Source organism: Arachis stenosperma, chromosome 1 (assembly GCF_014773155.1).
Source record: "Arachis stenosperma cultivar V10309 chromosome 1, arast.V10309.gnm1.PFL2, whole genome shotgun sequence".
Lineage (NCBI taxonomy): Eukaryota > Viridiplantae > Streptophyta > Magnoliopsida > Fabales > Fabaceae > Arachis > Arachis stenosperma.
In genome coordinates this window covers 123,993,909-124,007,320 of record NC_080377.1, presented here as the reverse complement: position 1 = coordinate 124,007,320, position 13,412 = coordinate 123,993,909, and the positions used below count along the sequence as shown (strand labels likewise).

General features: G+C 32.2%; 3 protein-coding genes across 4 annotated transcripts in view; 1 reads left to right on the top strand and 2 right to left on the bottom strand.

The window, feature by feature from the left end:
* Positions 1 to 3,750, top strand: part of LOC130970421 (probable 1-deoxy-D-xylulose-5-phosphate synthase, chloroplastic) — a 4,004-nt gene extending 254 nt beyond the window's left edge. Inside the window, exons 1-10 of the mRNA XM_057896508.1 lie at positions 1 to 203; positions 457 to 585; positions 693 to 857; positions 946 to 1,096; positions 1,231 to 1,502; positions 1,597 to 1,870; positions 2,119 to 2,426; positions 2,570 to 2,851; positions 2,940 to 3,224; positions 3,346 to 3,750. The exon at positions 1 to 203 is cut by the window's left edge and continues 254 nt beyond it. Of these exons, the coding sequence (XP_057752491.1) occupies positions 60 to 203; positions 457 to 585; positions 693 to 857; positions 946 to 1,096; positions 1,231 to 1,502; positions 1,597 to 1,870; positions 2,119 to 2,426; positions 2,570 to 2,851; positions 2,940 to 3,224; positions 3,346 to 3,495 (2,160 nt within the window). The 5' untranslated portion in view covers positions 1 to 59 and the 3' untranslated portion in view covers positions 3,496 to 3,750. The remainder of the gene's footprint in view (positions 204 to 456; positions 586 to 692; positions 858 to 945; positions 1,097 to 1,230; positions 1,503 to 1,596; positions 1,871 to 2,118; positions 2,427 to 2,569; positions 2,852 to 2,939; positions 3,225 to 3,345) is intronic.
* Positions 3,751 to 6,095: 2,345 nt separating this feature from the next.
* Positions 6,096 to 6,582, bottom strand: LOC130933704 (heavy metal-associated isoprenylated plant protein 19). Its single transcript, XM_057863325.1, has 2 exons — positions 6,468 to 6,582; positions 6,096 to 6,373 (listed from the first exon to the last, which is right to left on the bottom strand). Exons 1-2 carry the CDS (start codon positions 6,580 to 6,582, stop codon positions 6,096 to 6,098), a joined length of 393 nt encoding a protein of 130 aa, XP_057719308.1.
* Positions 6,583 to 9,747: 3,165 nt separating this feature from the next.
* Positions 9,748 to 12,244, bottom strand: LOC130940082 (pentatricopeptide repeat-containing protein At2g36980, mitochondrial). Of its 2 annotated transcripts, none has more exons than XM_057868134.1 (2): positions 12,153 to 12,244; positions 9,748 to 11,695 (listed from the first exon to the last, which is right to left on the bottom strand). In XM_057868134.1, exon 2 carries the CDS (start codon positions 11,640 to 11,642, stop codon positions 9,750 to 9,752), a length of 1,893 nt encoding a protein of 630 aa, XP_057724117.1. In that variant the 5' UTR covers positions 11,643 to 11,695; positions 12,153 to 12,244; the 3' UTR covers positions 9,748 to 9,749. The 2 variants fall into 2 exon arrangements, with proteins under 2 accessions (XP_057724117.1, XP_057724121.1); XM_057868138.1 differs by lacking the exon at positions 12,153 to 12,244 and having other exon boundaries at positions 9,748 to 10,856; positions 10,917 to 12,038.
* Positions 12,245 to 13,412: the final 1,168 nt, after the last annotated feature.

Here is a 13,412-nt window from a genome sequence, read left to right as displayed (position 1 = left end):
TTCTCTCCATTTTCTTGGTATCTCTCTCAGAGATTCTTCTGTTTTCTACCTACAACTTCATGGATCTCTGTGCATTCTCATATTCTGCATTTGTGAGCCCTGCAACTGCAACTGCTTCTGATCCTCGGAGATCAAGTTCTCTTGCTTCTCACTCTCAATGGGGTCTGGATCTGCTTAATCAATCGCAGCACAGGTTCAACCAGGTTAACAAATGATTCATACTTCATTCTCAGATAACTCACTACAATCTACTCTCATTGCATGTATGAAGGAATACCCATCAGTGCTTTGGCTGCAAAGATTCTAGCTTTAGTTCAATACTAGCTTATTTGCCTTCTTTTGTTTGCCCAATTTCACATGTTTATTTTAAAGTCTCAAAATTTAGATAGCACTTGCTGATGATAGAAATGGGTATCTTAAAGCGTTTCTGAAATCTGAATGGATATAAATGAATAGGTGAAGAAAAAATCAAGTGGGGTATATGCATCCCTATCAGAGAGGGGAGAGTATTATGCTCAAAGACCGCCAACTCCGCTGTTGGACACCATAAACTATCCAATTCATATGAAAAACCTCTCTACCAAGGTATACTTATAGAAAGCATGTAGCATATGCTCCTTGTTTTGTAGCCAAAAACAGAAAATCGTAGTCATGTCAAAATCTAGTTTATAACCTTAATACTGATTATGCAGGAGCTCAAGCAACTCGCCGATGAGCTGCGTTCTGACGTAATTTTCAGTGTTTCAAAAACTGGGGGTCATCTAGGATCAAGTCTAGGTGTTGTCGAACTCACTGTTGCGCTCCACTATGTCTTCAATGCCCCTCAAGACAAGATATTGTGGGATGTTGGTCACCAGGTTGGTTTATCAATCTCTTTTATGTTTTGCATGTTTGTTTTGGGTGACGGGTTGTTCTGAATTGGACAATCTTGTATGGAATCCGCAGTCTTACCCACACAAAATACTCACCGGTCGGAGGGATAAGATGCACACCATGAGGCAGACAAATGGATTATCTGGATTTACAAAACGCTCTGAAAGTGAATATGATAGTTTTGGCACTGGTCACAGCTCAACAACTATTTCAGCAGGACTTGGTAATTCTTCCATCTATTGTCTAACTATGAACACAGCATGTTTCAAGCCATAGTTTTGACAAAAAGATGGTTTATAAATTAGAATATTGGATTGTGATTTGGCTTTAACTTTGAATAATTTGTTGGACAAACAGGAATGGCTGTTGGGAGAGATCTTAAGGGAAGAAAGAATAATGTAGTTGCCGTTATTGGTGATGGTGCCATGACAGCAGGGCAAGCTTATGAAGCCATGAACAATGCCGGATATCTCGATTCTGACATGATTGTTATTCTAAACGACAACAAACAGGTCTCTTTACCTACTGCTACACTTGATGGACCGATACCACCAGTAGGAGCTTTGAGCAGTGCTCTCAGTAGGTTGCAGTCAAACAGGCCTCTTAGAGAATTGAGAGAGGTTGCCAAGGTGAGTATTACATTACATGAGTTTATCAGTAAGGAACTTGTGCTGCCGCAAATTATTATTGAAACTGATAATATACGGAATGATATCTTTGCAGGGTGTTACTAAAAGCATTGGAGGCCCTATGCATGAATTGGCTGCAAAAGTTGATGAATATGCTCGTGGCATGATTGGTGGTTCCGGATCAACACTTTTTGAAGAGCTTGGACTCTACTACATTGGCCCTGTTGATGGTCATAACATAGATGATCTTGTCTCCATTCTCAATGAAGTTAAAAGTACTAAAACCACTGGTCCTGTTCTGATCCATGTTGTCACTGAGAAAGGCCGAGGATACCCATATGCAGAAAAAGCAGCAGACAAGTACCATGGTAAAAGAGGCCTTTCAAATTTCTTGAGTTCCATTAATGATCTATAAAATTAATCAAATTTCGGTAATTCAACCCTAGACTACACCACATATATATGAGCTATTATGTATATTCATTCTAGAACTATCACTTTGAAACAGTGTGCATGGGAATTAACAAGCATAATCAATGAACTAAAGTAAAATCTTTTAGTTTAGTACTTGCTTGCTATTTTCCTTGCCCTGGTGTGATCCCATTTGATTTTGCAGGAGTTGCTAAGTTTGATCCAAAGACTGGAAAGCAATTTAAGGCTAATGCTAGCACCCAGTCTTACACAACATACTTTGCAGAGGCTTTGATTGCAGAAGCAGAAGCCGACAAAGACATTGTTGCAATCCATGCTGCAATGGGAGGTGGCACTGGCATGAATCTCTTCCTTCGTCGATTCCCATCAAGATGCTTTGATGTGGGGATAGCAGAACAGCATGCTGTTACATTTGCTGCAGGTCTAGCCTGTGAAGGTCTCAAGCCTTTCTGTGCAATTTACTCATCATTCATGCAGAGGGCTTATGACCAAGTAAGAAAACAACTCACTCGCTACATTCATTACTGTTTTACAATTTCTATATGCTTTTATAATGATTGTACTTTGATTCTTTATTGGTCAATACATGATTAGTTTATGTAATCAGTGCTCAAAGGACATGTTCTGTAACACAGGTAGTGCACGATGTCGACTTGCAGAAGCTGCCTGTAAGATTTGCAATGGATAGAGCTGGATTAGTTGGTGCAGATGGCCCTACACATTGTGGTTCTTTTGATGTCACTTTTATGGCATGTCTTCCTAACATGGTGGTGATGGCTCCTTCTGATGAAGCAGAGCTTTTCCACATGGTTGCCACTGCAGCAGCCATTGATGATCGCCCTAGTTGTTTCCGATACCCAAGGGGAAACGGCATTGGTGTTGAACTACCACTAGGGAATAAGGGAATTCCTCTTGAGGTATATTAGAAACTTAGAATGGCCACATATATAACTTCATGATGATTATGAGGAATTGCCTCATATTTGTGTTGTTTTTTTTAAACAGATTGGGAAAGGTAGGATATTGATGGAGGGGGAAAGAGTGGCCTTATTGGGCTATGGAGCAGCAGTCCAGAGCTGTCTGGCTGCAGCTTCCTTAGTGGAGCATCATGGCTTGCGCATAACTGTTGCTGATGCACGGTTCTGCAAGCCATTGGATCGTTCCCTCATTCGCAGCCTAGCAAAATCACACGAAGTTTTGATCACTGTCGAAGAAGGATCGATTGGAGGATTCGGGTCTCATGTTGTTCAGTTCATGGCCCTTGATGGTCTTCTAGATGGAAAATTGAAGGTAAAAATCCAAACAAGACTTGTCAACTTAAATTAGAACTAAAGCACTTTTTATATGCATCTTTAAAAATATTATAAATCGCTGATAATTCATGCATGTTTTTTGCGTAACAACTGTGCAGTGGAGGCCAATGGTTCTTCCGGATCGTTATATTGACCACGGATCGCCTGCTGATCAATTGTCTGAAGCTGGCCTTGCTCCAACTCAAATAGCAGCAACTGTGTTCAACATACTTGGACACACAAGGGAGGCACTAGAGGTTATGTCATAAAAAGAGAAATATCAGGAGGGGTTAAATTTTCACTCCCCACAATATACACATGTTAACGATATAAATCACCTTGTGTAACACAAACAAGGTAATATTAGAATGTGAATTATGTAAATGTTAGTAACAATGTAGTTTATCAAATAGTAGTATCAGCTAGTTGCAACTTGCAAGGAAGAAATAATGTTAATTTTTCAATGCTACTTGCTGAGGAAGTTGGTTCATGAAATGGCCAAATTTAAAATAGTTTTTCTTTTAGATTGTTTGTTACAAACTCAATCCAAAATTGGGAGAATCTACAAAAGTACCTTGTAGTTTATTTATCCCCTTAGAATAGCTATGAACCTAACATACAAGACATCAACATAAAATGTAAAATATCAAATTATTTGTTTGGTTGATGCTTCATATTTCCTTACAGAGAAGAGAGAACAAGGAAATACTATGAGCACCTGTTAATTTATTTACATGGCATTTTTGCTTGACCTCTCTCTCATTCTTATCTTTCATGGTTTGCAAATTTGAGACCTCTGAATCTATCACTTACTTGATCATGTTAAAAACATTGATTACTATCACTTACCTAATCATGTTAAAAACATTCCTGATCATGTTAAAAACATTGATTACTAATAAATTATTGCTTAATTTTTACTTTGTATTTAACTATACTTTTCAGATTGTAGTGCTATCATCACTTGCAATTAGCAGAGTTTATTCTAATAACTTTTTATGAGTGAATTATCTGCCTCTTTTACTCAAGAAATAACTCGATAAAACTTTGGTCACACATCAATCTTGGTCCAATTTGTGCTTTAGTCGCATGTGGATTGTGGAATAGGTGGAAATTAAAATAAAGATATTTAAAATTTAGTAGAAGTCCATGTAGAGTTGTTTTTATATAAAATTGATAGTTGAAAATCATTTGATAATAATTTAGTCAAATATGTCAAAATATGTAACGATTTTTTATTATCAACTTGATAACTGAGTTTTCACCTTAAGATTTTCTTTATACAAAGATTAAGTTTAAATATTGACATGTTATATAATCAGTTTAATAGAAAAAATATTTGATTTATTTTTTATGAATAATTATCAATTATTTATTTTCCCCTTCATTTTGATTTATTTTTCGATTGAACCTACTACGTTACATATCAATATTTAAACTTTTACTGTTATGAAAAGACAATTCCGAATATTTTTATATGAGGTTCTATTTATGATAGTGTAAAAAAACTCTACATAATTTCTATAACAATAAAAATTACTAATTTCAAACACATTATTTAAAAGATTATCTAGAACATATAGATTTGATTAAAATACCGTGTAAAACAATTTACAAAGTAATTATAGAATTTAATTTTGATGCATCTAATTATATATAGTCACGTTTGTAAATTATTGTTTACATTGACCAATCATCTAAAAAAATGGATATAATTATATAAATTGTGTAAAATACTTTATACTGCATCAAAATTAAACTCTTAAATATAGATAGTTCTTTAATTCAGAATTTGTTTTGTTAAGAAAGTAATAGATAAATTCTTAAAAGATTTATATCTCGAATAGATTACTTTAAAAAAAAATACTAATAAAGTCTTTTATATGATAGTTGAACATGCTTACTTATGACTTTACTCATGTTTGTTTGCACTTGCTAGTTGACAAGTAATAAATGCATACGTATGAGACGATAAGAAGAGCCACGCAGAAGCCAGAACATAGCATGGAACTAACTCTGTTATTTCCAAGACGCACTATGAATATGAATATGCGGAGGCACAACCACTTTCATATTGCTGACTTTGGTGCTATTCTACCCATTCAAGTTGGTACAAGCTACACGCCAGTTAGTGCTCTCTGCATACGTAAATTAAATGCCAACAATTAGAAGAAAGTATGTAGACACCACATTAACAAATAAATATAAATAAACAAACAAATGAAGATGTCATCCTCCTTTCAAAACTTATCTATTAGGAAATTGTAATATCAAATGCATTAAGTGCTTAAATCGGTCGACATTTTCTATAATTCAGCGTACCTGACACCATGAACCTTATCTTCAATTGGTTATTAATTAGCAATACCACAGCCACAATAATTCAAAGTTCTCACTCTATCAAATAATTAATAGAATAATCTCACAAACAATATATAATATAACCAAAAGAATAATCGACAGCTGTCACTTTCCAAATATAGAAACAGATGTCAAATCGTTTTCTTACAACATAGCAAGCAAAATGTTCGGAAAAAAAAATTTTTGATGCAATATACAGTAATTTATTAATTTTATACGCATTCAACTACATAATATCACATCATAAAAAATAATTATTTTTTATAATTATCGCTTAAAAGAATAGATATAATTACACAACTATGTGAATTATTTTACACTAAAAAAAAATTTATCTACATACATATTATTTTTGTGGGGCTGTATGTAACTATTGCCATTAATTGGCTATATGACACTTAAAATTGTTTTAGAAAAAGGTAGAAGCTATTTACAAGTAAAAAATTAAAAGAATAAGGAATAATAAAAGTAGTTTTCCTATGTATGAAGAGACTAATTAATTCTATCTCTACATTAGTGCACATGCATTAGGGTTTTCATCATTGAACATCATCAAAGTTTCAGTGCTAATGCAGCAATATTTTTCAAACACATAATAAGGTGGCACCAAAACAATGCTATCACGTTCATTATTGAATCCATCATTTGAATCCTCATCCTTGTTTTCCACAATCTCCACTTTCTTGCCACTCTCTTTCTTTATCTTCTTCAGAACTTTATTTGGATCAATGCGACCTGTTACCACCACGCGGTGTTCGTTCATATCTGTCACGAACTTTTCCACTCCTATAACAAAATCAATGCCACACAGCATAATAAATTATTATTATTATTAGAAAAATGAAGGAAAAAGAAAAGTGAAGATTAACTGATTAAGTACCTTTACACTTGGAAATGGCTTTTGCAACGGTTCTCTCACAAGCGTTACAATACATTGAGACTTTGTATTCTACGCTGATTACTGTGTCTGGCATAACTTTTTTGTTCTTTCCCATTGAATTCAAAAGTTGAAGAGTGAATGTACCAATGCATGCCGTGTAAAGAAAACTGAAAAGGATTCGAGAAAATATATATTTTGGCCAAGGGTTGTTTGATTCGTTAGAATGGCGTTAGGGCTAGTTATGACCGTTAGGTTGACTCGTGTTTTTTTTTTTCTATTCCATAAAAGTTTGAGAAAAAAAAAATTGAATTTGATTTTAAATAATTAAATAGAAAATATTAAGTAGAAACAATAAGAAGAAAAATTACATAACATTGGTCTATTGGACATTTGAATGCTGTTGATCGAAAAAATATTTTTCGATAAGAGTGAATTGATTCGGAATAAGTCAGGTATGGTCTCTCGAAAAGAATTTCGTCGTTTCTGTGCAGACGAGGAATTGGAGAAGACGAATTTGAAAGATTGGGGGAGGAGACGTAACGGCGTCGTTTTCGTTTTCAGGGACTTATATGTCCTGTTACGAAAAGTTCCATGCCACATGACTTCCGTTACGTGCCACCTCATCGCCACTTCTGTCAGCTCAGTCTTTTTCCGTCCAATGCAAACGGCTGCATTCAACGGAAGAATATAAATGTCCACGTTTTTCAAGGGTCAAGAACTTTAATATATTTTCCGTTGCTTGAGAACGAAAATATCTAAAAAAAAAGGTCAAAAACGAAAAATATCCGTTACTCTAACTATTTTGATGGTTTATTGCATTTTTACTACTACCCATAATATTATGCGCCAAAATTTGGAGTATGCTTTCAGTATTAGGGTTAACAAAATTACTAATTGAATTTTTTAAGTGCTCATTAGAAGATAAAAATTTAATGGGTTAATAGTCAAATTTATTCCTGAAAAAATCACTTATTTTTTAAATTAATTCAAAAATAATTTTTTTAATCATATTAATCATTGAAAAATAAAAACGTAAGTTAAATTAGTCTTTTCGTTAATTAGATGATGACGTGTCATATTAAGTGTCGCATTCCATAATAACATGGTAAGTTAATGTCATGTGTCACAAGATGATTGATTGACATGTCAAGTCAGTGATACCTAGCACGCCACGTGTCACTTACATGTCAAAAAGTTATTTATAATCAAATTAGTCCTTATATAAATTTTTTTATTTTTTCTTCATAATATTAAATTTAAAATATTTTTTAGTAGTACTAATTGTAATATTATTTTTTAGATCTTAATAAACAGAAAAAAAAGTTTAAGGGACCAACAATTTTATTAAATTTTGGTCAACATGTAACTAGCAAAAGAAAAGTGAGTAATCCCACATCATTGGATGAAATCTCACATAATTAAAAATATTATTGATGGCTACAAATCACAAAAGTTACTGGTCCCTAATACTCCTCTAAACAAAATTCTCTTTATATAAAATAATAAAAATAATCAAATTATTATACATTATTTTGTTATTTATATTTTAAAATTTTATATTTTCAAATTGTAAATTTTTATAGTACAATTTTTTTATTTAAATGAGTTTATTAAATTATAGTTGATTATATATTTAAAAATTTAATATTTTAAATTTTACTAAATGATATAGTAATTATTTTAAAATTTAAATTTTTTAAAATTATAATTTTATTATTGTTTAATTTATTAGGTAGAACTCTATTAAAGTAGTGGCCTTTGAATGTTAACAATAATAAAATTAAACAATATAATTTAGTGAGTTCTACCAATATTGAAAGATCACTACTTTATTAATATTAAAAGGCCACTACTTTAATAAAATTAAATAATAACACAATTATAATTTTAAACAATTTAAATTTTAAAATAATTACTATATTATTTAGTGAGATTTAAAATATTAAATTTTTAAATATATAATCAATAATAATTTAATAAATTCGTTTAAATAAAAAATGATACTATAAAAAAATTATAATTTGAAAATGTAAAATTTTAAAATATAAATGACAAAATAATTTTATAATAATTTAATTATTTTTATTATTTTATGTAAAGAGAATTTTATTTATTAAGATCTAAAAAATAATATTAAAGTTAGTACTATAAAAAATATTTTAAATTTAATATTATAGAAAAAATAAAAAAAATTATATAAAAATTAATTTGATTAATTTTTAAAATTTTAGAGATAAAAATAACTTACATTTGAATTTTTAGAAACTATTTTTATTATAAATCATTTTTTTCATGTAAAGTGATACATAGCGTGTTAGGTATCACTGATCAGACACGTCAACTAATAGTTTTATAACATGTAGCATTAATCTACCACGTCATTATGCCACGTGACACTTAATGTGACATGACATCATCTAACTAACGGAAGAACTAATTCGATTTATGTTTTATCTTTCAAAGACTAATATGACTAAAAAAATTATTTGAAAACTAATTTAAAAATAAGTGATCTTTCAGGAACAAATTTAACTATTAAGCCAAAATTTAATCCATTCCATTCCATTTAGATTGTGACAATTTAGCAATATGTCATTTTTACTCTGTACAAAAATAAATTTTCAGAATTTAAAATGTTCTTATCCCTTCCTCTTTCTAACATTATTGCTGAGTCACAGTATGAGTAGAATAGAACAAAAACTCTTATTTACACTGCACCTAAGAAATTTTTGTAAATCATGTATATATCGGTAAATTTATTAGAGGGATTATTCAAATCAACTACAATGGTGGAGATATTAATTTTAGATCGCCAACACCTTTTTTTTTTTCTCTCTCTTATATTTAAATAAACGGCTCCCTATACATTTCCTTATAGTAAGCAATTTTTTTAACACAAAATAGTAGTCTTAGTATTCCCCTTTTTTCAATAAGATAACCAATTAACTTTGATATAAGTCATATAACTGTAAAGAGAGGAACTATAAGTGGAAGAAATAATATCAACAACATTTACTATTTTATACCATTTTCCATGCACCGTTTATACTTGTACTTGCTTTAAGATTAAATTATGTTTTTTTTAAACAGATTTTGTATGGAAAAAAAAAAAGAAAAACTAAACTTGAAAATAAAGATAAATAAATAAGTGCTTATGCAGTTAATTTCCCATATAAACCATTGTTTTATAGACACCAATAATAATAATAATAATAATAATAATAATAATAATAATAAATAAATAAATAAATAAATAAATAAATAAATAAATAAACCATCGTTTTATAAAGATCCTTCAATATCAAAATTAATTAACCATATGTGTCTCATTTCTAATTCAAGGAAGCACAACATCTTTGATATTTCAGCCATGTGGGGACATGAATTATTACCAGATACAAAAGCTGTAACCTTGTATCTTATCTCAATCCAACTACTACCAGGCACTTTCCTCACCCCTTGATCCATCATTGCCCTCCTCACCCTCTCTGCTTCTTTCCACTGCCCACTAGCACAATACAAGTTTGACAGCAAAACATAACCAACCTCCTTTTGAGGCTCTAAGTGCTTTAGATATTCTCCCACAGAGCTCCCAGTTCCTAAATCACTATGTGTGTAACATGCTCCAAGAAGAACCTCACATGAATTTGTCCTATCTCTGCTTGTTTTTGAATATTTCTTGGCTAAACTAGTTGCTTCTGCTACATACCCGCCTCGACCGAGCATATCCACCATGCATGCAACATGATCCATTCCAGGTGAAAGTCCAAATTCCAAACTCATTGATTGAAAGAATGCAAAGCCTTCATCTATTAGGCCTAAGTGACTGCAAGTCATTAGCAGCCCTGTGAAGGTCACTTCATCTGGTCTTATACCGGATGCCACCATTTCTCTGTATAGGCAGAGAGCTTCGTCAGCATGCCCGTGTAATCCAAATGCAAATAACATTGAGTTCCATGATACTAGGTCCTTCTCAACAATGCCATGAAAGGAAATCCTAGAACCTTCTATATCCCCACATTTAGCATACATATTAACCAAGCTATTGCCAACGTACAAATGTTTGTCTAAACCATGGTGAATTACGAAACTATGCATCATTTTTCCATATGCTAGTATAGCTAAGCTAGCGCAAGCATGAAGGACTGCTCCAGCTACTAAATCATCAAGCTGAACAGAGTTTCTTGTCATGTCTACAAACATACTCAGAGCTTGCTCTGCATTCCCATTTCTGGTATACCCTGCAAGCATAGAAGTCCAAGAAACAACATCTATTTCCGGGGCTTGCTGGAAGGCAAGAAAGGCTTTCTGGGTATCTCCTAATTTCATATGGGCATCAATGATGGCATTCCAAGACACTTGATTAAAATCCTCTGAGGAGTTAAATACCTTCATAGCATCACTTTGACGATCTAATTTGGCATAAAAGCTTAAAACTGAATTCTTTACCTCCATGGCAGAGCTCCAACCTGAATTAATAACAAAACCATGCACCATGCGTCCATATAATAATTCCATTGACTCGGTGCAAGCATTCATGAGAGCACTGAGAGTCCACTGGTCTGGCAGATATGAACTCTCACACATCTCTTTAAACAGATGCAAGCATGATTGAACTTCTCCGCAACGAGCATGACCTGCGATCATTATATTCCAAGCAATTTCAACCCTTTTAGGCATGCTGCGAAACAACTGGAAAGCCGTTCCAAATTGACAAGTGTTTGCATAAGCAAACAGTAGCGAACACCAAGTGACTTCATTTCTTTCTGTCATCTCATCAAACACTTTACTTGCATCATCAGGACACAGACACTTACCATACATATCAATAAGCGAGTTACCAACAGGAAGAGAAGACCGGTACCCAGAAACAAGAACCAAAGCATGAATTCTGGTTCCAAAAGGAAGACAGGATGCACTGGCGCATACACTTAATGCTGCAGAGTATGAGAAGTCATCAGGTTTTGAATGTGAGATTCTCATGGTGTCAAAGAAATCAAGACTTTCTTGGTAAAGTCCCAAGTGGGAATATGCAGATAGCATGGCGTTCCAAGCAACAGGGTCTCTGTGGGGCATTTCATCAAACAAGTTGCGAGCATGGGAAATTCTACCTGAACGTGCTAAGGCTACGATCTTGGACGTAGTACGGAACAATTCAGAGCGCACGTGACTCATTCAGGTTGGAGTTGAAGTGTGAGAGCAAGTCCATCAAGGAAATGTGGACAATGCTTCAGAACAAAAGAAAAAGTGTTAGTCACTTAATTAATAAATTCCTATCATACAAAAAAACAGAAAATTTTACAAAATCAACCAATAAATCCTCTTCTTGAGAAATCATGATAGATAATTATTTCATCGTATTTTGACTGAAAATTTAAAATATAAATCCTTAGAGATTTGGGTACTTGAGCTTTAAACTTTCGAAAGTCAAAACATTGTTACGACTAAATGTTCTCTCTTTACAAGTTCCTGCTATACTAATAAACTACTCTAAAACATGACCAAAACAATAACCAAAATCAGACTGGTGTATTTTTAATTTTTTATGAAAATGGTTTCTACTTTTTTGTTACAAAATTGTAAGCACTGAAGAAAACATATCTTCCAAACGACAACCAAAATGAGTAGTATTATTACTTTACATAAATTGAAGCTGATTTTGCAGAATAACCAGGTCCAGTTCACCTGATTAAATTGGTCACAACGTATTTGGACACGCGTAATATTTCGTTCCCTAGTCCAATCAAAATGCAATTTGTAATTCTGTGATCATGTTGTATTTCATATTAGAAAATGTCTTGTATTTTGTGCCTCTGTTAGCAAATGCATGATATTAGGGGAAAATAGACCCTTTCCAGTTTTTTCAATATTTGAGAAAATACAGTGTGATTTCTTTGGGGTTAAAATTAAATATGAGAGAACAATAAAAAGTAAAAGATCACAATTGATATCATCCAGTTTTTTCTTTACTGGAGAGGATCCATTCCCTATTAAGATGGGCATGGTTTGAATTTTTAAAAATTCAAACGGGATCTACTTCAGAACCTGTTTTGTGGTTCATAAAACTAAACCGAAACTGAATTGAAGAGAAAAACCAATTTCAAATTGGTTTTAAAATTTAAATTCGGTTTTACTTACAAACCGATTTTAAATCTGGTTTTTTAATATTCAAATCTAAAATCTGAGTTTTGTTTTTAAATCCAGTTTTAAAATCAGATTTTTTTTAACTAAAAATCCAATTTTAAAACCAATTTTTAAAAATTCAATTTTAAAACCACTTTTAAAACCATTACTGACAAATTAGAATGTCGAGAAGTTCTGTAAACCTACAATCTACATGCGGCTTTGTAACAAAGATGCAAAACATAAACATAGAATGTTCTCACTGCGTTTTTCATCATCCAAAATTTTTGTGAAGTTTGTATAAAAAAAACATAGATTATTATTAGCAATGGACTATGATAATTTAAATAGTTGCCGAGTAAATTTTTTTTGACTAATAACATTTAATTTTTTATTTCTTTAAACTAAATTAATAATTTTATTATGTTTTATTTTATTTAGTGTTAATAGCCTACTCATAGTGTATTTTAATGCAAAAATATTAAATAGAATTATTAATTTAATTTAAAGAGATAAAAAATGAAAAAGTCTAGGGAGCCAATGGCCTAAGCGTACAATGTGTACAATGGAGGTTTAAGAAGTATTAGAGATATGACCATTAGTGTTACATTGTCCTGTCAGGTTACGCTTTTGGGATGAGTGGTTTCAGATATGGTATTAGAGTTCTAGATTCGAAAGGTCAAGAGTTCGGTCCTTGGAGAACCCCAAAATTAGTTTAATTTTTTATTGAGATGTTTATTATCCTTGGTATCCGGATGGTTTATTCTAGCTAGTATGGTGATGTTCATTTTATTCATGGACCAAAAATTTAGCCCATTGTAC